Source organism: Mytilus edulis, chromosome 9, assembly GCF_963676685.1.
Source record: "Mytilus edulis chromosome 9, xbMytEdul2.2, whole genome shotgun sequence".
Classification (NCBI taxonomy): Eukaryota; Metazoa; Mollusca; class Bivalvia; order Mytilida; family Mytilidae; genus Mytilus; species Mytilus edulis.
Genome location: NC_092352.1, coordinates 54601720 through 54628466, shown reverse-complemented (window position 1 = coordinate 54628466; position 26747 = coordinate 54601720). Strand labels below are relative to the sequence as shown.

The 26747-nt window shown below is 32.2% G+C and overlaps 1 protein-coding gene across 1 annotated transcript; it reads right to left on the bottom strand.

Annotated features, from left to right (window-relative positions):
* Window positions 1-1468: 1468 nt before the first annotated feature.
* Window positions 1469-25996, bottom strand: LOC139490366 (substance-P receptor-like). Its single transcript, XM_071277176.1, has 6 exons — window positions 25898-25996; window positions 12333-12792; window positions 10673-11106; window positions 4116-4214; window positions 3017-3185; window positions 1469-1616 (listed from the first exon to the last, which is right to left on the bottom strand). Exons 2-6 carry the CDS (start codon window positions 12688-12690, stop codon window positions 1525-1527), a joined length of 1152 nt encoding a protein of 383 aa, XP_071133277.1. The 5' UTR covers window positions 12691-12792; window positions 25898-25996; the 3' UTR covers window positions 1469-1524.
* Window positions 25997-26747: the final 751 nt, after the last annotated feature.

Here is a 26747-nt window from a genome sequence, read left to right as displayed (position 1 = left end):
GTTACAATGATAATGGTTTAGGATAAATTGAATTTATTCTAAAAACATTTTACTATGAATTCCGGTTGCATTTTTATTTTATTTTTTGGGGGGAAGGGGTCGTTATATATTACTAATTTCATAATATAAATCCTTATGAATAATTTATAATAGTAAGATTTCAGAACTAAAGAAATTTAAAAGATAAAAAAAGATAAAGTTCCAAAAATATTACCTATGACTGAACTTTAGCCTGTTTAATATGCCGATTGTCGCTCCATTTACTTAAAAAGACCGAAGTACGGAAAGTCGGAAAGTGCGTATGAAGAACGATACAGAAACAACAGTTTGGTCAATTTATACCACAATGAAAAACATCGAAGTTTATTTTCTAGTTCACAATTAGTACACAAATTTATGCTATAGTTTGAATAAATCATCTTATTTTTTATTGGAATCTTGCTTGTTAATTGTTTTATACAATCAACTATTCAGGAAAATAAAATTACACTTGAAATAAAAAGAAAAGCTGACCAAAAGTGTTAATTTGATCTCAGACGACCTTTGCAGAGTGGGTCGTTCTGGTGTTGGTGCTCTTAAACGTTATGGATGACTTCACAAACTTCTGGTCTAAAGGTACCACAGAAACACGTGACATGCGCACTAAAATTCGTACCAGGTATTTTCACAAGATTTTATTATTTTATTTCGTTGAAATTAAGGGTGTTTGCTTATCTTGTTTTTTGGGTTATTTTTGGGTTTTTTTGTCAAACATTCTCAATCCTCTGGTGTTATTCTGTAGTGCATTTAAACATTTGGCCTACTAACTTCTACTTTTTCGTAGTTTGACTACATATAGTTTAAAATTTCATCTTTGAATAAAATTCTTGTTATTTTTTTTCATCGTTTTTGAGAGAAAAAGGGTGCCAATGTTAAATGTATCAAAAAATCTAGAGTTTATTATTTCCCGCCAAATTTTCAATGACTTACACACGCCATGCTTTATTTTTTTCTGCGTTTTTATTTTTTTTATTTATGTATTTTTTATTTTGAAAAAAAGAGGCCAATATCCTTAAAGAAAATTCCCAATTTCCCAGATCAAAATATGTTGTAGTATAAACAAAAACAAATAGTGGATTTTTACATGTTATAATCGATTGAAATTCGTTTCGTACATGTACATGTAAGTACAAAAACAATTTGCTATTTTTAACGGACAATTAAGCTAGCTTATTCGTTAAAGATATTATACATGATAAAACAATACATTTTGTCTTCTTCGTTATATATTAATTTGTCAGAAAAACACATTCATGTAAATTTCTTATTTTATTTGTAAAACTATTCCTCACAGCATATACCGGTAACTTATATGAAAATTGTAACTGACCCAAGTCTTACTCAAAATGCATAAGTGATATTGTCAACAAAGTAAGTTAGGATTTATATATACATAGAGTCTTGCCTATATTGTGATGGATTCGATATAATTTGAATCTAATACATAAATATGGACATATAAATGCGTCAGCCGCTCTTTTTTTTTTATAAATCAACTAAACCATCATCTGTAATAACTGAACTGATATTCTGAAAGCTGGAAACATTCACAGTTAACGGCGTCACTGGACCTGTAACTATTTACAAATCATATTTTAAACAGTATAATTGTATTATTTTATATATATATCATATAATATATTATCATGTTTGGCATAGAGGTCAGGTCATGTCCCTATATATTTTGGACAGTCAATGAAAGGCCATTGTCCACTATAAATGTCAACCACACGATCAGTATTAGAAAGTTGATTAACGCTAGTGTAGATTTCTAAGAGCCTATTAAATTAAAAGTTATATATTTATTTGTCAACATTTCAGTGCTTCTGTTGTCTATTATGTACTATTGCCAGATAGTTACAATACTGTTTATACGGAAGCTATTCAACCATTTGGCTTACAAGGTAAGGTTGACGTCACCCCTTTAAAAGTATAACAAAAGTCATCTTGATTTGATTGGCTATAACGCTGAGGTACAGTTGACTTCACATATTTCCACATATTTTCCACTTGTGCTAGCCGCATCACCAGACTGTGATACCTTTGAATTTGTTTTTCTCATGCACAGCTCGACGAGTGCCAGTAGAAAAGCGGGAACTGTTTACCCTTCGGGAGAACCCGGCTTTTTTGGTTAATAGGTTTGTGTTGGTCTGTCTTTTCTAGTTTTAAGTGTATAGTGTTTTGTTGACCGTTGTTTGACTTTCATCATGTTTCCAGCGACTTTTTGTTTATGTTAGGTTCTTTTGTGTCTTCTCCATCTTTTTCAATGACTTTTGTCAATACTCCCAAAATATATTGTAACTCACTCAGCGTTCACGGCGAATATATAAAGTTGTCATTGTAAAAAAAAACCTCTTTATATAATGAGATATGTCAACTATGTTTAAATGTGTAAAAATTCGCTGAAACAAGATGTGAATTCTATTACACAAGTATGATAAGAATTAAGCACATGAATAGGTCAATAATTTGAATTTCATAACATTTTCTATTACTTATCTATCGTCACAACACTCAAACACAATTTTGAAAGTCAAGGATTGATAACACTTTCTTAAAGTTAGATTTATGACTGAAAGAGAACAACGTCATCTAATAGTCTACTCGATTTGAAGTCAATTTTGCCTGAGGTAGTTGGAACCTTATTAAAAAATAGTTTTCAAATTTGTCATCGGAGAATCGAAGAAAGATATAAGTATGTTATAAACCATGCCAGTTCCGAAGCACTGACTACTAAACTGACCAATTATTATCTTCGTCTCATGGGGTTTCGTACCGTAAAGAATGCATTGTGACGTCACAATTTCCATGAAAAGGCATGCATAATTGTTAATTTCTGTGTCATTTTGGGCTCTTATGGAGAGTTGTCTCATTGGCAATTAAACCACATCTTCTTTTCTATAGTACGAATTCATAAGACGTACGAAAACATATGATCTGACCATTAAATATGTTTAAAAAAATTGAAAATACTAACCTGGACGAACTTGATTTCTTTTCCCCCACAGTTGACATTTAAACGCTTCTTTGAAGCCTTTTCTAAAATTTTCATTCAGCCCTGCATATATTATAGGATTGAGTGCACTATTGAAATATGCCAGGTACACAGCGGCATACTTTAAGGATATGACGTATTTTGGTATTTGCTGCAAATATAAAAGCTGATCATAACGAAACAAAAAATAAGCATCGGAGTTATAACAGGATATAAATGCGTTCTCGAATGACCATTAATGTTAATCATTTGTAGAATATGTTTTCCCCTCCACTTTTTTCAGATCTTCGGAATCTTTTGGTCGAAACAACGTAGGGAACATCTTTAACATTTAGAATGAAATTCAAAACAGTGTGGCTGTGGCCATTGATTGACACATTAAATTCATCCATTGACTGGGACAATTTACGTGAACGTTTGTCTGTAACGACCACTGTTCACGACGTACCTACGATAGACATTAAACTGTGGGGTCTTCAAAGGCTTCTTAACGCCTTTAATTATAAAATAATTCGAAAAATTAATCAGGAATAACCTTTATGTTTTGATTTATATAATCGATATAAATCAAAACATCGTGTTATTTCTGATTAATTTTTCGAATTACTTTATTAAGGTGTTGAGAACCTTTGGTGACCCCATAGTTTAAGTGTCTTTAAAAAGTACATAGTGAGCAGTGTCGTTACATACAAACGTTCACCTAAATTGTCCCAGTCAATGGATGAATTTAATGTGTCAATCAATGGCCACAGCCACACTGTTTTGAATTTCATTCTATCTCTGTTCTATGCTAACGATATCTCAAATATATGATGCCCCAAATGACGATGAAAAAATAGGCGTTTTGGCGTCAACTGCTTCAAACAGAGGACATTTGATTCTTGACATTAAAGCTGAGTCATTCATTATATATGTTTTAAGAAAAAAAAACTTATTGTGAAATATTTTGCAGTTCTATCAATAAAAACTATATTGAGTTCTATTGGGTAAATACAATTTAATTTTCCAGTTACACATCCATTTTTTTTTTTTAAAGAATGACAGATCCAAAAGACAAATAAAATGGTAACTATAAACATACTACGTTACGGCTTCTGTAAACGTCCCATAGGAGAAATGTTTGTTGAGGTGTCCAGCATATAACAAATGATAAAAGAACAACCAATAACATTCGAATAACCTGGAAAAAAACAAAAACATGAAAATAACTCTTCTAATGCAAAAACGTTTGTAACGTTCATTTTGATTGGATTATTACCGATAACGTCACTTATCTACATGGCATCAATTGACAATTGATGATATGGAACGTACGCGCAAGCGCAGACGGCATATGACAGTTTTTAAATACATGTTTTAACGTTGTTTTCTGTCAGTTTCATTAGAATGGAGATAACAATATTGTATTTTAAGCTCCGACGGCATCAATTGGGGATTTGATGGTCGCAAATACTCGTTTACTGTCTCCGCTAACGTGTCACCAGTAAACTGAATTTGCGACCATCAAATCCCCAATTGATGCCGTCCGAGCTTAAAATACAATATAGTTATCTCCTAATTAACATTGCTTCAGTAACATAAAAATGAGAACTAGATGTTGTTATAATTATATAAAAATACAAACATGTTTATTTTTATTTGCTTCTTAAAGGAAACTCGCATTTGAAAGCAAACTTGTTGTTATTCCAAGATGCCGAATTATATAAATACTCGAAATTGTTTTTATTTATTTTTTAAATTTGAAGCCTTCATATAAGAACAGATATAAAATTATTTTCGGTACATCTTGTATCATTTTAAATATTTCTCCATATTATAAAGTTTTTTTGCAAGGTTTAAAAAAATACTTCCGCATTTTACAGGATTTTTTTTTTTTATGTTATTGACAAAGTAAATGGTTTAGTAACCTTAACACAAATGTAACCCCGATTCAAACTTATATGTCCGATTTAAGAAGTAAGCTTTATTTATGAGCCGTGGTATGCTTTCAGCTAGATGATGGAAGATTCAATTAAACTTTTCTATGAATGTTATCGCTTTTCCCATGCAAGATTTCATTTCAAACTAGCTTATATGAACATTCCATGATTTTTTATGCCCCATTTATGGGCATTATGTTTTCTGGTCTGTCCGTCTGTTCGTTCGTTCGCCCGTTCGTTCATCCGTTCGTCCGTCTGTTCCGCTTCATGTTATAGTTTTTGGTCGAGGTAGTTTTTGATGAAGTTGAAGTCCAATCAGCTTGAAACTTAGTACACATGTTCCTTATGATATGATCTTTCTAATTTTAATGCATTACATATTTATTCCCATTTTCACGGTCAACTGAACATAGAAAATGATAATGCGGTTGGGGCATCCGTGTACTTAGAACACATTCTTGTTTGTATTAAAACTGTTTCTCTATTATTGAGTTTTAGTTCACCAAGATTTCTGAATTTGATTTTTATTACATAGTTTTATGTCTTTTGATTTTCTTTTATTTGCCATTTCAAAAGTAAATGGGGGAAAGGTTCATAAACAATAGAACAAATAAACGACAATAAGTTCTGATATTAAAGGAGATTTATTTAGATTAAGCGTTATTAGTGAACCATGTCAATGCTCTGCCTGCAGCTATAGGTGATTCATGATTCCATTCAACTTTTCTTTGAATGTACCAGTAATTGCTCATCCCATGCAAGACCTGTCGGAACAGTTCAAAACTAGTTGATTTTTTTTCCGGCAATATTACTTTTTCTCTACTATCGAGTATTAATATTTGTCCACTAAGTTTCTGAATCTTATTTTGACTGTATGTTTCACAGTTCGTTTTTCTGCCATGGGATACGTTTCTGAATCTTATTTTGACTGTATGTTTCACAGTTCGTTTTCTGCCATGGGAAATATTAAATGTATAGATGGTTTAGTAACCTTTAAACAAATTTATCGGCGATAAATCATGCTTTATTAATTATAATTCAAGTAGATTGGGGTAGAGTAAGCGTTATTTATTAGCCACGTAATGTCTGCAACTAAATATTCAACTTTTTCTATGAATGGAATCGCTTATCACATGCAAGAACTGTTAAAACATATTAAAACAAGAATGTGTCCATAGTACACGGATGCCCCACTCGCACTATCATTTTCTATTTTAAGTGGACCGTGAAATTGGGATAAAAACTCAAATTTGAATTAGAAAGATAATATCATAGGGAACATGTATACTAAGTTTCAAGTTGATTGGACTTCAACTTCATCAAAACCTACCTTGACCAAAAACTTTAACCTGAAACTTTCACTATGATTATCTTTTGTTCAGTGGACCGTGAAATAGGGGTCAAAACTCTAAGTTGGCATTAAAATTAGAAAGATCATATCATAGGGCATATATGTACTAAGTTTCAAGTTGATTGGACTTCCACTTCATTAAAAACTACCTTTACCAAAAAAACTTTAACCTGAAGCGGGACGAATGGACGAACAGACGGACGGACGGACAGACCAGAAAACATAATGCCCCTCTACTATCGTAGGTGGGGCATAATTAGCGGATATGAACATTGAAACTTTTAATTTTGGCAATAGAAATGTTTCATAATGATCCAGTATGTGTCCACTGAGTTTATCTGAATTTCATTTTTATTGCATGTTTTACCTTTCTGTTTGCCTTTGAAAATTGAGGTAAATGGCAGGCTGGTTTAAGCCCCGGTCACTACAGATCGTACGATTGTTTGTCGTGAAAGATCTATAAAATAGTTGTCGTGGCGCTCTCGTGCAAAATGTCAAAAAAATATTTCGAGTGGTCACATCAGCTACGACATGTCTACGACAGTTCCACGATGGGTAGAAGACAGAAAAAAAGAATTGTAATTGTACTGTCGTGGGTTTCTCGCAAGTCGGTCGTGTGACAGTCGTGCGATAATCGTACGACAATCGTGAGTTGTTTGGGGCTATTTTCAGGTTTTCATGTCAACGGATGCGCGTGTTACTGTCGTGTCACTGTCGACCGACTGTCACGCTACTGTGATGCGACTCTCAACAAAAGCTCTTGAAACATGCAAGGCTCCATCCGCATGAATCCAACGAAATCACCGGCAGATTCCCGCTCCGACTCTTACATCAGTGTACTATACTGCCAAACATCAGGTGCCGTTCGATCCATGGCCTAACCCACCAACGTCGGGCGTTTCGCTGGTTCCTATACTGTTCACGAAATCGAATCAACGCTAATAGGACCATATGTTGCACTTGTTGGAGTCCTGCAAGGTGCCTATTTAGCAGGGTCAAGCATAATCGTTCTGATTGAATAGCCATTCTGTTTAAACAGTAGACGGTATGTTTTTCCAAACATTCATTCCCACCGAATTGTATTTTTCTAAATACAACGAAAATATGTTGCACGACGAACGTACCACTGTCGTACGACAGACAATCAATGTTGTGCGATCATCGTACGAAATTTGGTATTCGTGAGACAATCGTGCGACATAGAGCAAAAAAGATGCATGTCAAATTTTCGTCCCACGACACACGACAGCGCCACGATGCTCAAAATATCGTGCGATTTTCGTACGATGACCACAGATTACCCACGATTTGACAAAATTTCATGTCGTGGCGCTGTATAGATGTGTCGTAGGTTCGTTGTGACCAGGTCTAATTTTACATTAAAACAAAGGCAACGACGACGAAACATGATTATATTCCTGATTCAAGAAGAGTGGGTTGGAGTAAGCTTTATTTACGAGCTACGTTATGCATGCAGCTAGATAATAGACAGAAGTATAATAAAAAAAATACTGAACTCCGAGGAAAATTCAAAACGGAAAGTCCCTAATCAAATGGCAAAATCAAAAGCTAAAACACATAAAACGAATGGATAACAACTGTCATATTCCTGACTTGGAACAGGCATTTTATTATGTGTGAAATGGTGGATTAAACCAGGTTTTAAAGCTAGCTAAACCTCTCTCTTGTATAACAGTCGCATAAAATTCCTTTGTATTGACAACGATGTGTAAACAAAACAAAAATACATAATAGGTAAAAATGTCAAAAATGTTAATCTCTATAATAACAAACAAATATGTAACAAAGTCGCACTAAATGGCATATAGACCAAGCACATTAGCAAAAATTAAAGACAATAATGCAAAAATTCACCATAGTACAATGGCACAATGACGGGACGTATAACAACAGAGTCACGTCATATATGTATCAAAGAAACATTTAATTCAACATTTCTATGAATTGAATCGGTAATTCCATTAAAGACCTGTAAGGACATTTTAAATGTTGCTGATTTGAATATTAAAACTTTAAATTTTGACAAAAGTATTGTTTCTCTGTTAGCGCCTTTTTTGGTATTTCATTTTCTGAATTTGATTATTACTGCATATTTTTACTGTTTTTTTTCCTGTCGTTCAAAATAGTTGGATGGATGGTTAACAATTGTAACGACGACGAAACATTCTTATTTTCTGATTTAGAAAGATTAAGTTAAGATAAATATTTCATTAAACTTTTCTATGGATGTAATCGCTTATCCAATGCAAAACTAGCTTATATTAACTTTTCAATCTTAATTTTCTGCAATAGTACTGTTTCTCTATTGTCGATTATTATTTACTAAGTTTTTTTCAATTGATATTTATCATATGTTTTATATGTTTTTTTCTTCCATTGAGAAATTAAATGATAGAATAATTTAGAAACCTTAAAAGAAATTAACGACAATGCGTGCTTATTTGTCTTATTGAAAGAGATTGATTTGGAGTAAGCTTTATTGATGAACCACGTTCTGCCAGCAGCTATATGTGATAGAAGATTCAATTCAACTTTTCTTGGAATGAAATCACTCATCTCATGCAAAGAATTTTTTTGGCAAAAGTACTGTTTCTCTGTTATAGAGTAATTGAACAATAAGTATTCTGAATTTGATTTGTTACTGTTATAGTAAGCTTTAATTATGAGCCAGGTTTATATGACTGCAGCTGATCGGAGATCCCCTTAACTTTTTCTTAGAATGTAATTTTAAATAATCCCATGCAAAATTCCATTTTAAATGTAGCTGATATGAGCATTCCAACTTTATTATTTTTGTAATAGTACTGTTTCTCTATAAATTGAGTATGAGTTTACAAAAACTTCTGAATTTTAATTTGATTGCATGTTTTTTAGTTGGGTTTTTTTTCCCTTGCCAGTGAAAACGTTAATTGGAGGATGGTTTAGAAACATTTCAACATATTAATGACAATACTTGATTATATGTCTTATTTTATAATAAGATTTATTTAAACTAAGCGTTTTTGATGAACCACGCTTTACCTGCAGCTATAGTTGATTGACGATTCCATTCAACTTTTCTTGGAATGTAATTGCTTATCACATGCAAGAACCATCGGAACGGATCAAAACTAAATATGATCATTGGAACTCTATTTGTGGCAATAGAACTTTTTCCCCGAGTATTTGTTGACTAAGTCTTCTAAATTTAATTTTTACTGCACGTTAAAGCCAAAAATTAAATGGATAGATGGACGATGAAACATGCTTACATTCCTAATTCAAGAAGATTGGGTTAGAGAAAGCTTTATTTACGAGGTACGTGATACCTGCAACTTTTCTATGAATGGAATCGCTTATCATATGCAAGAGCTGTTAAACTTTTTTTTAAATAAGCTGATTTGAACATTGGAACTTTGAATTTTGGCAATAGTACTGTTTCATATTATACAGTATATGGTCACTACGATTTTCTGAATTTTTTGCAATTGAAAATTAACGTAAATAATAGGATGGTTTAGTGACTTTAAAACTAATGTAACGACCGACGAAACATGCGTATATGAAGATTGGGTTAGATAAAGTTTTTTTTGCGACCCACGTTATGCATGCAGCTATACAATAGAAGATTCCATTCAACTTTGCTATGAATTAAATCGGTTATTCATGCAAAATCTATAAGGACAATTCAAAACAGGCTGAAATATACACTAAAACTTTTTTTTTCGCAATGATACTGTTTCTCTGTTCTCGAGTGCGTTCACTATTTTTTACTTTATGTTTTACATTTTTTTCTGTCGTTGAAACAGTAAAGTTTTTCAGTAACCTTAACACAAATATTACAACGATAAGTGCGTAAACTAGTATGTTTAGAATAAACTGGTTGGTTTAGAGTAAGCTTTATTCAATTTAATGTGCCACGTTTATTGAAAAGGTAAATGGAAGATAGTAACCTTAAATGTAACAATGGAATAACAATACGTTCTTATATATGTTTAATTAAATAAAAGCAGATTGATCTATAGTAGATTTATTTATGAGCCACATTATTCCTGCAGATAGGTTATCGGAGATTACATTCAAGTTTTTTTTATGAATGTAATAGTTCATCCCATGCAAGAGGAAGATAACATTTCAATACCCGCCCGTGTTATCTAATAATAGTATTAACCCGAAATATCTGAAAATGGCCTGTTTTTCAGATGTAAATGAAAATTTATCTTGTTTTGTCAATCGATTTACATTTTTACGGTTTTCGGGTATATTAAGTTAAAGATTACGACGATAAAGGAGTTGGAGTCATCAAATGGGTGGAAAACAGATTGGATAAAACACAACAACAGATAAAGAAAGAATAAAACAACTTACTTTTCTTCTGATTTTGTCATGTGATGAAGTCGAACTTGTTGTGATATTGCCAGGAATTTTTCTAAATGTTAACTTCATAATTATTATGCTATAGGCAACTATCATAACAAGTATGGGGATGAAATACATGACCACGCCCTCAATTGTATAATAAATTTTCTTCCCAGGTTCTTCTGTTTTACATTTAGTATCAGTGTAGTACTTTGGCCATGACTCTTGACAAATTGTGTCTTTCCTGTTCCGGAACTGCATATCTACCAGTTCGTGAATGAAAAGATGTGGCGAAGCAATCGCCAGTGAACTAATCCATGTCACTGAAATTGATATGTATATTCCGCGTTTTGTCATCTTTCCTTTTAGCGGGAAAACAATAGCTAAAAACCGCTCTATTGATATGCAGGTAAGGGTTAAGACACTGAGCGTAACTGAAAGAACTGAAATATATAAAATAGTATGTATCTCTTATATGCAATAATAGATCAGAAGACAGATTGTAGAAAAAAATAAGCAACAATAACAAATTGTCCCGATAGAAGTTTGAACTCGACTCTTTGAAGGTTGATACATGGTGTGAAAGTTCAGTGCATATTTCTCTTTTTTTTTCTTTTTTATCTAAAACAGTTTGTACAGTAGTTGTCGTTTGTTTATGTAATATATACGTGTTTCTCGTTTCTCGTTTTGTTTATATAGATTAGACCGTTGGTTTTCCCGTTTGAATGGTTTTATACTAGTAATTTTGGGGCCCTTTATAGCTTGTTGTTCGGTGTGAGCCAAGGCTCCGTGTTGAAGGCCGTACTTTAACCTATAATGGTTTACTTTTTTAAATTGTTATTTGGATGGAGAGTTGTCTCATTGGCACTCACACCACATCTGCCTTTATCTAATTAATACAACGAATATATTTACAAAAATCAAGAACATGCAATTCATATACCAATTGTTTACAATTCTTGCTCTTCATTGAATTTTCACTTGTGAATGTTATTATGAATGATCCCTGCTTTGAATTAGACTGACACGCAAAAAGTCTTTAAAAATCATCGTATTGTTATGCTGAAATGTTCATGACCTACGCGTATTTTATCTCGTAAGATTTTTATGTGAAATGAGTCGCAGTTGGATCTAAAGTAAATTTCATAGGAAGAAAGATACCTACATATATATAGATATTGAAAAGCCCTTGTATACCCAGTGGAAGGCGTATCAACAATATAATGCAAATTAATACACAATGCAAAATTCTAAAATATTAAACATTATAAATAGCGGTTTGTCGTGTACTTGGGACTAGCGGGGAATCAGCAAATACTAAATTCAAACTAAAGTTGAACGCCCGTTCTCCCGTTCAAGAGTCAAGGAAAAGAACGCCTTTTTATTGCTGTGACTACTCTATTTTGGTTTTCTTGTAAAAAAGTAAATGTCAACTAAAGTTCATAGAGTCCACCAAGGAAACTATAAAAAAAAAATGAACTCACATCCTCTTGCGCAATAGTTAAGGGAAAGAACGCCTCTTGTTCTGCTGTGACTACTTCCTGTTGCTATTTCTTTTTAAAAGAATATATTGTTTCAACTAAACTAGAGACACGAAGAGTCCAACAAAAATTAAAAAAAAATAATTGTAAACATCAACACATAAGTAAAAACATGTATTCAGACTTACCTTGAACAAAAGTTGCAAATTTACACATAAAAGCACCAAATGGCCACATTGGAGAAATCTGGTTTCCAAGATGTACCCACATACAGAAAAACGCCACCATAATATCAGAAATTGCTAAGTTCAGAATTAGAATATTTGTAGTTGTCCGTATTTTCTTGTGACATATTATTATCAAAATGACTATAAAGTTTCCTACAATATCACCAGCAATTGCAATTATGTAAAATATGATCTTCAGAGTGACTTCTAATATCGGTTTTGAATGGATTTCAGGTGCATCAAATAGTTTCAGAAGATCTGTTGCACTACTGTTCACAATAACGCGTTCTCCTGGGATACTTTTGCAATGTATCATCATTTTTCCGTATCACGTTTAATATTCTGGTATTAGAATGTGATTTTTTCCAATACATAAAATTTCAGTTTGAAAATCTGGAGTGAACTTCTGATGTTGGTCAGTCTAAAACGAAAGAGTTGTGTAAAAAATCAATTAGTAATCTGCATTTTATACCTGGAAACAATTAATTGGTTGTGTGATTTTTAATTTGTACGGAACAATTTAATAATTTGTTCGGAGGAAATGTTGACATCCAAGACAAACACAATCCTGCAGTATGCCCGCAGCTGATCAGATGACGTATTATTTATTGCGTAATGCACTCAAACGGAATACTTTATTATTCGTTTTTGAAGTATTTCCTTTCCCGGCAAACAAAATAGAAAAACAATGTTAAGATAGCACAAATCAAATTCGTCTTTTCAAAATCTGGAATTTCCAAACATTTTCCAAAGAAAAGGAATAATATAGAAAAGAAATAACAAGAAGCAAGTACATGTTATACAATCTACAAATGCAAATGATACAGATAAATTTCAGTTTGCTTAAATTATAGTGGCAAATAATTCATGCTTTTTCTGGAAGGGAAACGTTAAAATTAATACACTATTAGAAGAAAGTTTTGCAAAACTTTGATTGAGATTAATGGAGACCTAACTATTCTTTAAATAGTTGCTGCAAAATTATTTTAAGATGCAAAGAGCCCGAAACTTTCCCTAAATGCGAGTCATGATTAAACGTTGTCATTCCGACTAGATTTGGTTGATTATTTATTCATATCGCACAGGCTAAAACACCCGCCCAGCTTTATCAGACTGCCTGTACAATTACTCTCAAAACATCATAGCCAGATTTCATTTTTATGAAGCAAAATATATGTGTATTCAAGATGCAAAATATATTTGTATTCAAGATTTATCTTAAATTTGCATGTAACTGATGTCTTGCCTTTTTTCAGGCTATTAAGTTATTAGATAATCATTGAAGGCGCAAGTCCGAATGCATGTATCTAATTTACACCAAGCTATTATTGTCATTGAAAAATGATAGTTTTCAATAAAATTGGAGAGGAGTCTTTCAGCGATTTGATCATAGGATATTGAAAAACGTGATTAACGCGGTGTATTCAATTTCATTTAACGACATATTGGTGTATATAGTTATCAAAGGTAATAGGCTTATACTTTAATACACCAGACGCGCGTTTCGTCTACATAAGAACCATCAATGACGCTGAGATCTAAATAGTTATAAAGCTAAACAAGTACAATTCTAAAAAGCATTGAGGACCCAAAATTCCCAAAAAGTTGCAACAAATATGGCTAAGGTAATCCATGCCTTGGATAAGAAAATCCTTAGTATTTCGAAAGAAAAATTCATACTTTTGTAAACAGGAAATTTACAAAAATGACCATACAATTGATATTCATGTCAACACCGAAGTGCTGACGTATGGGACAATATCCCTAATGCGCCTTGAAATGAGGAACTCAAAAGTCACGTGTAAACAAAAAATCTCTGTGTAGTGAAAGACACATTTCTATGATAAGCAAATGACTGAGCTGAACTATTTGTGTTAATTTAGAAAGTAGGGGAACACAGAATAAATGTGTAAAAAATATGGAGCTATTAAATGTGTTCAAAGTATTAAATTTTCAAAAGAACTTATTGTGTTAAGAATGGGATTTTTTACCACGAGGAGCCGCATCGCAAAAGGATACTCGGGGTTTGCTAATTTACGTAAAAATGAATCACACTTCGTACCCCGAAAATCGTAAAATGTCTCAGCTTCGAAACAAGCCATCATACATATACAAATTTACGATATGGGCTGAGCAACAGAAGAAAACGTTACCATTACCGCCTATGGAGAAACAATTACGCATATTGCCCCAACTGGGCTAGTGATACCAGCAGTGGTATCGACGAAGTGGTGTAAATAGTTTTCAAAGGTACCAGGCTTATAATTTAATACGCCAGACGCGCGTTTCGTCTACATAACAGTGACGCTTAGATGTTAATAATGTTATTGATATTTTTCTTCATCAACATTCTAATAGTTGTTAAGGTACTAGTCAAGTCAAGTGTAAGCAACATACCAATGTTAAGAACACCGCGGTAACTATATTATTAAACATGTATAATATCGGCAATACTAATATGAATCATTGACTTATCATCAGCACAATTTTTAAAATATCCACAAACAAGGAGACTGTAAAAAAGTTCTTGGAAATGTAAGTCTTCTGACTTTCCAAATTAACAATCGTGTAGGTTTTGGAATTAAATTTTAATAAACAAAGGTCCTATGTAAATAAGTGTCAGTTCTATGAAATGTCAACACAGTAACGCGTGTTAATATGAAAGTCAATTTTGACTTTTAGACACATGCTTTCAATTCACAACGCTTGAAATGGGCGATTCAAGTTACTTATCCAATGACTACTTGGTTAAAGGAGACACCGTCGTGAGGAACAGTAAATGAAATTAACACGTTTTGTAGGAGAGACGCCATTTTTTTCTTTATTTGTTTAACTTACATAGTCTATGTATTTAGAAAGTTATTAATAGAATGAGCAGTATAAATATATATATATAATATTCTTACACAAATTATCAACAATGTTACATATTTTACATCATTGCATTCTATTGTTGAACAATTGCACTTTTTATATGCTTTTGTAAAATTTTGCAGCGAAGGATTTGAACAACCTTACGAATGCCACTATCTAAGCTGGATCTGCCTACTATTTCGCAGCACCTGATATCACCCATAGTTTTGATAGGTTTAATTGCTCATTCTTAAGTTTTGCTATGTACAATGTAGTATTTTGTGGACTTAATTGTCTTTTTGGTTTTTTTACATGACATTGTCAGTTGTACTTCTACGTCGACTTTTGAATGTCCTCTTGTTATTATCTATCTACATTTTGTTTGTTTAGTTAATTTTTTATGGCAAGAACTAAAATCTGTTAAATATACTTTGATGTGTTGTGTTCTCTAATCTAAGATAATTCAATAGAATTGAGAATTGAAATGGGGAATGTGCCAAAGAGACAACAACCCGACCATATAATAGACAACAGCAGAAGGTCACCAATAGGTCTTCAATGCAGCGAGAAATTCTCGCACCCGGAGTTGTCTTTCAGCTGGCCCCCAAATAAATATATATACTAGTTCAGTGATAATGAACGCCATACTAAACACCAAATTATACACAAGAAACTAAAGTTAAAATATTACAAGACTAACAAAGACCAGAGGCTCCTGACTTGGGACAGGCGCAAAAAATGCGGCGAGGTTAAACATGTTTATGAGATCGCAACCCCCCCTAAAACTTTAGCCAATGTAGAAAAGTAAACTCATAACAATACGCACATTAAAAGTTGTCTTTTAATTCTTGTCAATTTTTTTCATTTTTTTCAATTTAGTCCTGGTATCTATGATGTGTTTATTCAAGAGCAAATGACGTATACGTATTGCGTCAAAATGATAAGGTGACACTTCCATATATTTGAAGTTACATTCTTTTATAAAAATAAATTGGATAATATCTACTCTGTCATATCCAGTTGAAATAAACATCGTCAGACTGAACATTATCATCGACAAAAGAGAACACTCAGTCGAATATAGAATAAAGCCGATCTGTAGGTACAAAGGACTAAGTTAGATATCGCAAGTGCAAGCCTCGAAAACTAAAATTATTCTCATTTTTATTATATCAAACGGTTAAAATTCTTGCACATCGACATTATACTCTCTTTGAGTGTGAATTAACATTACTATAAGACGTGTCACGGTACTTATCTATCCCAAATTCATGTATTTGATTTTGATGTTATATTTGTAATTCTCATATGATTTTGTCTAATGCTTAGTCCGTTTCTGTGTGTGTTATATTTAATGTTGTGTCGTTGTTCTCCTCTTATATTTAATGCGTTTCCCTCAGTTTTAGTTTGTTACCCCGATTTTGTTTTTTGTCCATGGATTTATGAGTTTTGAACAGCGGTATAATACTGTTGCCTTTATTTAGCTTGAAATGAAAAATTTCATGCATTCAACCCCCTCTTTTAATTCACTGTAGATATAAATCGGATGAATAAAGACAATGAAAAAATTCAATTTATTTGAGACAAATTAACTCGAAGTTTGGTAATTTTTTTTTTTACTGAACGCTGAACTTCGAAAATGTAGAGGTATAATTTCATACTTTGTATTATGTTCTCTCATCTGGAAAATCTTGGCTATCTTACCATTGGAATTTATTAAGTCTTTAGTTCATCAGATGTAAATTCACAGTAATTGACTCAAGGGTTTGTGGCATACATTGAAGTTGTCTTTTTGTGACTTTTGAAGGTTTTGATTTATTTCTGCAAGAATAGTAAGTTTTTGTATATCACATGTATAGAAATTTAGGTAAGAGAGATGTCGTTTTTGCTTTCGAAACTTACACTTTCGATGTCTAAATAAGCCCTTTGTTGAACTAGATCGATGGTATTCTACTTTTGGATGAGTTATGAGTGTTCTATTACCTAAATTCGCTGATAAAGTTAAGTCTGACATGTTTGTGTCAACTATCTTAGATATTTACACCAAAGAGAATGTATTATACACTTTACTTAAAAATATGTAACTTTAATTATTAAATATATCATATAGAAATGTCACCTTCTTGATTTGACGCAATACATGTACGTCATGTGCTCTTGAACTGAGAAGAAATATTGAAAAACTTTGACAAGAACTCATATACATAGAATTACCTTGGATTAGAGCTGTACATCAAACCAAAGTACGGTTTAAGTACTGAATGTTCTTGTCATAAAACTAGTTGAAAAAAAAAAGAAAAATACCAAATTGACATTCAAAAATCAAAGTAGAAGTAAAATTGACAACGTCATGGCCAAATAAAACAAACAAAATGACGGAAAACAACAAAAAGACAAACACGTGTATAAAACAATACACAATTTTTTTTTTAGAGCAACACGAAACCAATTAAACTATGAATGATCTCAGATGCTCCTGAATGGTAGGCAGGTCCTGCTCAGATAGTGGCATCCGTCGTGTAACTCAGGGAAGTACAAATTCGGTGATGTCATAATCCGGGAACAGATGACGAGATAGGGGTGATGATAATTGGATCATACCCATGGTCATAGGTATCAAAGATATTTATTATCGATCAACCAAATCAGGCAATCGTCCGCCAAACTGTCAAAGGAACGAAGAGAAGAAATTATATTTATATATTCTGTTACGGCACGATTTCTCAGAAATATAGTTCGAAGACAGACATGCGCCCACCGGAAGTTCCAAGGTAATATTGTTTCTAAGCATGTATGACTCAATGCGTCTTATTTTTGTTCGATTAATCGAGTACTGATTGCAGATAAGGTTAAAACAGTCACCATGTCAACTTGCAATGCGCAATGTTTTTAGAAGACTTTTCTTCATTATGATCGTATAAAGTTTGAACAAATTTGTTTTTGTTGTACTATGAAATAGCAACATAGTTAGGAGAGTAAATATCGAGGTATAACTCTACCTCTTTAATACTAGTTTTAGTTATGGTAGTTCTCTGATACATGTTTTACAATATTTTTTGATAAATCCTGAAAATTACTCGAATCAAAATAACTGAATGAAGGGGATGTATGAGGGCAATATGAATAAAAAAAGTATAAAAGAGACGCCAAAACCAGAGGGTTCATAAAATCAGTGTCGGTCAACTTTTCCCGAGTGAGTTTGAACTTTAGTTTTTTACTAATGCTATCAATGGATTATTCAGAAAGTTATGTTATAAATCCTATCAGTAGCAAGGCATTGACTATAATGGTCCTGAACAAGCATTAATTTAAAGGATCCGAAGATTTTAGATTTAACTTCACCAGTATATACCTTTTAAGGCTTTTTTGAAGCCAAAAAGCATAAAGAGCATTCTATAATCTTTGTGAAAAAATTAACATCGTTTTTATATTATGAAAAGCTAAGAGATCTCGTATTTGGACTTTCGATGTCCTACTCTTCGGTTCATCCGATCTACTCTATTCAAATTTTTGAATGATTTGAGTGTTTTATTTAGAGTTAAGTATTGCAATGTTTGTGTCAACTATATTAAATTAATAAATATTAGTAAGTGTGTACACCAAAGAGTAGATAATATGTAAATTACTTTTAAAAACAATAACTTTAATTATCAGATATATGGATGTGTCTCTTCAATATTTTGACGTAATACATGTACGTCAGTCGCTCTTGAACAGAGAAGAGATATTGAGAATTCATAAACATAGAATTATGCTGGATTATAGCTGTTCATCAAATATAAGTACATTTTACATACTGAATTTTCTCGTCATAAAACTAGTCAAACAAAGAAGAAAATATCAAGTGGATATTCAAAATATAAAAAAGAAGATGTGGTATGATTATCAATGAGACAACTGTCCACAAGAGACCAAAATAACACAGAAATTAACAACTATAGGTCACCGTACAAAAAGTATAAAAATTAATATAAAAGTCTACATTTTACATATACAAGTTTCTCGCAATAAATATGAACTAGGTAAACAAAAAAGAGAGAGAACGTACATACTAGACATGCGAAAGTCAAAGTACCATTAGAAGTAAAACTGACAGCGTTATGACAAAACAAAATAACGAAAAAAAACGATAAAAAGACAAAAGGACAAACAAGTTAACAGAAGCAAAACACTACACAGAAAACTAATGATTGACCAATAAGAATCCTACCACAAACTGTGGATGATCTCAGATGTTCCTGAATGGTAGGCAGATCCTGCACAGATAGTTGCATCTATCATGTTACTCTGGGAAGCACATATTCAGCGCTGTCCCAATCGGGAAAAAGAGGGCGAGAGTGTAGAAACGATAATTAGATCAGACCCGTGGTCATCGTTGACACAAATATTCCATAACGGTTAACCAACTCTGTCTTTGTTTAAACATTGAAGACCCATTGGTAGTATTCGGCTGTTGTCTGCTCTATGGTCGGTTTGTTGTAGCTTTGACACATTCCCCATTTCCTTTCTCAATTTTATCTGTTATAAAGGCGTCTTTAAATCTTAATCAGAGATATAGAAAAATATATGGCATATGCTTTGTTACGGCAAAATCTCGCAGAACAATAATTTGAAGACAAACATACACAACGGAAGTTCCATGGAAATGTTTCTCTGACCATATATGACTCAATGTTACTTATTTTTTTTCAGGTTATCGAGTTTTCTTCATTTTGTTCGAATAATAAAATTATTTTAACGAGTAATGATTTTGAATAAGGGTAAACTGAACACAACTGTAATCGTATATACCAATTGATCAACTGCAAAATGCGCAATATTTATAAAAAAAAAACTTTTCTCGATTATCATCGTATAAAGTTTGGACGAATTTGGTATTGCTGTTCAATATACACACAAAAAACACAGTTACCTGTGTAGATATCAAGGTCAATTTTTAACTTGTTTCTGGTAAAACAAATTTGAAATGAGGGGATTTCGATAATGATTCCAATGACTCGAATCGCGAAGAATATATAAATGGGGAAAGAACAATTGTATGAGGAGGTCGAGCCAATATCTCTTGTGTGTTTTCATGGTCAATTCTAAAAAGTTGTTCAAGTTTAATTGTATGAGGAGGTCGAGCCAATATCTCTTGTGTGTTTTCATGGTCAATTCTAAAAAGTTGTTCAAGTTTACTAGCATTAAAATAATAAACCTAGTATATAGTTATCAAAAGTACCAGGATTATAATTTAGTACGCCAGACGCGCGTTTCGTCTACATAAGACCCATAAGTGACGCTCATATCATATCTTATTCTTGCACGAATAAACATCAATTTACACACTTTTATTAATTAAAATCAAAAACAAAAAACAGCACTGCTTGCTGCTATAAAAAGGGTTTGAATGACAATATAGAGGTATACTTCCGACATAATTTTGGTTTTGGTGTCTTCTAAAACATTTTTAATTATAAATCCTGAGAATCTCTCAAGTCCAAAATACGAAAATGAATGTCAATGAGTTTCTTAATAATATTATCGGTGATAATTTAAAAAAAACACTTGTTGTAAATCGTTTTAACACTGAGCTGATAATACTTTCATAAACCAGCACACCGCCATCAGCGTTATCGACTCGGTACTAGAAAAGGAAAATACTACTTGAATTAGTTGATTGCAATCGAAGCACATTTCTATATTTACGTTCATTATCATAAAAAAAACTAGAAGTATAATTTCATAGTTTATTCTATTTGGTTTTAGATTCTTTCATCTGGAAAGTCATAGCTTTTAAACTATTGGACCTTTCTTGTTTTGTTAGTTCATCAGATTTAAATCAACAGCAATTAAAATAGGGTTTGAGGGAAGTTTTCGTTCGAATTAAATTAATTTATATTAAAAGCTCAAGAATTATAACCATATGTATATTATAAAACCTTTGGTTAGAGAGTCAGTCTGAGATGTCGTGTTTGCTTTCGAAACTTACACTTTCGATGTCTTACTAACCCCTTTTTAGCTTTATATCAATATTATTCTATTTTGGATGATCTTTGAAGAGTTGAGTGTTCTATAACCGAACGTCGATGATAAACTTAAGAATGGCGATGTTTATGTGAATTGCATGAAATAAATGGATATATTAAAGAGTAGATAACATGCACTTTACTGTTTAAAAAATGTGACTTTAGTTATTATATATATTGAAGTGTCATTTTATCGTTTTGACGTATTACATGTACGTCAGGTGCTGTTGAACCTCAAAGATATATTGACAAAGTTTGACAAACATAGTATTACTTTTGATTAAAGCTGTACGTGAATTCAACGTACATGTCATGTGTAATACCACCATTGTTTTCCCCTAAAAGTCTTTGTTAAATTTGCACTTTTCAAAAAATAATTGCAGAATTATCTTTGTTTTAAAGAAATATTTCGCATGAGTAAAGTTTTATTCTGTTCAGTACTATAGAGAAAGTTTCACATGATTTAGTGGTATAACACCTAAAACATATCGAATGTTCTCGTCATAAAAATGAAATAGAGGGGGAAATTCAGAGAAAAGTTAACATTTAAAAATCATAAGTCATAGCCAAAATACTTGGGACGATACCCAGGTGCTCCAAAAAGGTAAGCAGATCATGTTCAGAGAGTGGCTTTCCTCATGTTGCTGATGTTAGCACTAATTCGGTGATGTCACAATCGGAGAAAAGAGGACGTGATAAGGGTGTAGATAATTGGATTATACCCGTGGTCATCTGTCACAAAGATAATTCATAAATGATTCTCTCACTCATGTACGACTCAATGTTACTTATTTATTTTGTTTTCGAGTTATCGAGTTGTGATTTCGAATAAGGTTAAATTGGCAACAACAGTCATCATATAAACCTACTATCAACTTGTGATGGACAAACTTTGAAAAGACTTTTCTTGATAATCATCGTTTACAGTTTGAACGAATTTGGCGCGTAAATATCAATATCAATTTTTTTTTTTCATTTCACACAGCTTGAAACGAGCTGTTTCCAGTAATTTACTTCTCGATTAAAAAAGTCAAAGTCGCGAAGAACGGAAATAAAAAAAAAATCCCTTTATACAGAGGTAGAGCCAATATCCCCCGTCGTGTTTGCATGGTAAATTCTGAAAGTTGTTAAAATCTATTAGTATTAAAATAGTAAACAACATACATGAATATCATATTCTCTAAAAAAATAAACAATAATTTTACATATTTTAATCAAATATAAAAAAAAAACCAATTCAGCACTCCATTCTGCTATTGAACAGTTGCACATTTCACATGCTTTTGTAAATTGTTGTATCGAAAGACATTTCAAATAAGATTAAACAAATTTATATTCTAAGGGCAATATGAAGTTCTACTTCCCATCGAAATTTTATTTTGGTTAAGAATGTCTTCTTTAACTCTTTGTTATAAAACCTTAAAACCGCGTAAATAGGTTGGCAACAAACTCCTTCTCAATGAGGAACTGTCCCTTAAATGAGGAACTGTCCCTCAGACAAGGGGTTATTTTGCTGTTTTTATAAGAAACATAATTACTCTTCTTTTTTTTAACTGAAAAAATAAAGAAATTCATTATTTTTGGTAGAACTTTTCTAAAAGAGAGATCCTCAAATTTTCAAAAAATAAATAAAGATTCAAATCAATGATTATTCCAAAAAACCTTGACATGTTGTGACAATATCATACCAGATAGACGTACTGTTCTTATGGCAAACTTTCTACAAATAATAAAATTATGTGCCCTTTTGTGCTTAGATATAGTTTAAAAAAATAATTTATTAATTGATTTCTAACTCTAATAAAATGGCTAGCCCCTCATTTGAGGGGTTGTTCCTAAACTGATATTAATAAAAAAAAAAAAAATAAACAAAATGATTTGAAGGAGCTATATGTCCAAAAGTGACCAAAATGTATAGTCGGTAAACTTTGTGTGAGGGGGTTGGATCCTTAGTTTCTTGATAAGGATATAAATACACATATTGAAAAAAGCTGTAAATATTTGTTTATTTATTCGGTTAATCCGAAGCGCTTTTCTAAATTTACTTTAATTGGGAACGCCGAAATCAAAAAACGTAGCGGTAAATTTTTCTACTTCGTTTTATTTCATTTTAGGTTCTCTGGATTAGAAAGTCGTGCATGGCTTCTTAACAATTGAATTTTCTTAGTCTTTTAAAAATGAGCAGTAATTAAAATACGGTATTGAGGGAATTTTTCATTTGAAGCTTAAAAAAAGTTTTATTTATTATAAAAATTGTAGCCTTTTATTTATCATGAAAATTTAGGTAAGAGAGATATCGTTTTTGTTTTCGAGACTTGTGCTATCGATAGCTTACTTAATAATATCCCTTTGTAACAATAGATCAATTTTAAATCTAATTTTGGATGAGTTGAGGGTTTAATTATACCTAACATTGCTGATAATAACGATGTTTGTGTCAACTGTATTAGATATAAGTGTGGACACCAAAGAGTAGATTATATATGCACTTTACTTAAAAGAATGTAGCATTAATTATAAATATCTGGAAGTGTAACCTTATCGATTTGACGTAATACATGTACGTCAGTTGCTTTTTAACGTCAAAGGAAAATTTGACAACAATTCACAAACAAAACATTACCTTGGATTAGAGGTGTACATCATTTTAATGTACTTTTACCTAATGTCCATTGTGAATTGAACTATATTACAACTACAAAGAACAGAGAACATACCAAGCTCACATTGGAAATATTTCTCTCAACCATGTATGACTGAATGTTTCTCAATTTTGTACGAAGAATCGAGTAGTGATTTCGATAAGGTTAGATTACCACAACCGTCATGATCTCTGCCATTTGACCAACTTGAAAGGCGCAACAATTTTAAAAGACTTCACTATGATATCATCATATAAAGTTTGAATGCATTTGGTTGAGAAAATAAGAAATTAAAATATCAATCATATAAAAAAAAATTGACAGTCATTTTGTTTTTCGCCCAATTGGAACTTATTTCAATTATCTCAATCATTCTTCTAGATATTATGCTAATTTTTATGATATATGAATTTTAAACATATGCAATGAATGCGTCATTACCAGTACGAAAACAGTGGCCGTCGCTGAGTAACAGTCCGTTAATATAGGTATTGATACACTTGTAAATAAGTGTTTACACCAAAGAGCAGATACTATGCACTTTACTTAAAGTACAAAAATAAGGCTAGTTTATTCTTTTAAAATATACAGAAGTGTCATCTAATCGTTCTGACGTAATACATGAACTTTGGTTGCTGTTGAACATCAAAGATATAATTGACAAAATTTGACAAGAATTCATATACATGGAATTACCCTGGTTTAGATCTGTATATTACATCAACGTACTTTTACGTAATGATTTTCTCGTCTTAAAAGTGACCTAAATAAAACCAGAAGAGAGAAGACATAAAGGGTACAATACACACTTATATAAGATGACGTAAACTGCACGTCAAAGCAAAAAGGAAAAACGACAGTACGAAACAGTGGTCGTCGCTGAGTAACAGTCCGTTAATATAGGTATTGATACACTTGTAAATAAGTGTTTACACCAAAGAGCAGATAATATGCACTTTACTTAAATACAAAAATAAGGCTAATTTCTTCTTTTTAAATATACAGGAATGTCATCTAATCGTTCTGACGTAATACACGAACTTTGGTTGCTTTTGAACATCAAAGATATCAAAGATATAATTGACAAAATTTGACAAGAATTCATATACATGGAATTACCCTGGTTTAGATCTGTATATTACATCAACGTACTTTTACGTAATGATTTTCTCGTCTTAAAGGTGACCCAAATAAAACCAGAAGAGAGAAGAAACAAAAGGTACATTACACACTTATATAAGATGACGTAAACTGCACGTCCAAGCAAAAAGGAAAAACGACGTCACAAACAAGTTCTCAAAACACTACACAGAAATTTAAAGATTGAGTACACGAACCCCACAAAACCGTGAATCAACACAGGTGCTGCGCGCTCGGGGAGGATATGCAGATTCTGTTCCTCATGTGGCACCACTTATGTTTCATAGGTAAGTACTAACTCGGTGATGTCACAAATGAGAAAAAAGGACGGGATATTGGCTAAAAAAGATAATGACAAATAACAGCACACAAAACACATCGAAGAAAACTAAAAACTGATCACGATGTTTACAGTTGACACTAACAATGCTCAATTGGTCTCCAAATACAGGCCAAATGTAACAAAATTAGTAAATCTTATCAAAATGACCTTGAGCTTTTTCAAAATTGTAATTTACAACCTGATCAAAATACATACATTTATACGATAAACAAATTTGAACATATAAAGTTCATGCAGGACATGACATATAAAGTTCATGCAGGACATGACCAGTTCAGACACAATGACCGCCATGGAGTAGCAGATTAATAAAAGTATCGACACACTAATTTGTTTATATCAAAGGTTAATATCGAAATACTAGTTTATAATTGAAAGGTGCCAAAAGATAACGGAATGGCAAAAGCCGTCTAGGAACCCTTTTCCTTAGAACATTTCAATCTTAAATTTTAAGTGAAAAATTAACTTGTATCTTCTAATACAATATTTCCAAACCTTAGAAATATTATGAACTCGAGATGAAACGGAAGTAATTCTTACCTGTTCGGCAAAATTCGGTTCCATAAACGACCTTAAAGAATAGTTGACGAAAAGTTCCTCTTATCAATATTGTACGAGACAATTTGTCATGGCCGTTTGTGTTTACACAAAGAAAATTATATTGTGACAGTAATAAATGATAATAAGCTTGTATTTTCCAGTCGAAAGCAGACTTGTAATGCTATTATTTATTGGTTACTAGCATGAATCTCAGAATTATAAACCTTTTTTCAAACACGCAAACCTAAAATTAGAGCAAGAAAGTTTTATTCATAATTTTAGCTACAGCATTTGAAGTATGGAGGTTTTATTCATGGTTCTCGCTTTTTAGAGTATTGAAGTTTTATTCATAGTTTTAGCTATTTATGATTATTTGGAAAAGTATTGTGTTGAGAATAGTAAATGTTTGGATCTCGTTTCATATAATTGTATGAATTTCAAGATTATATATACGTCACAAATATACGTCACTGTTTGTGGTGTGGTGTGCTGTTATTAAAATAAGATGTCCTAGGTTATTCTGCGGTTTATATGTTGAAATTTACTACTGAATTATTTATTTGTGCTGAGTGTAATTGCGTTTGTATGTATTGTATTCCTGTCACGTAGTTTTGTCATTTTAGCGATTTATTTTTTATTTTATTTTTTTTAAATACGCTGGAGGTTTGGCTAGCAATAAAACCAGGTTCAACCCACCATTGTGTTCTTAAAATGTCTTGTGTTCAGTCAGAAATATGGAAGTTGTTATCATATAGTCCTTGTCTATGTATGTTGGTGTTTTTTGGGTTATAGTTGACGTAATTCCCTCCGTCCGGAATTATTTCGTTTGAACAGCGGTATACTTGTGTTG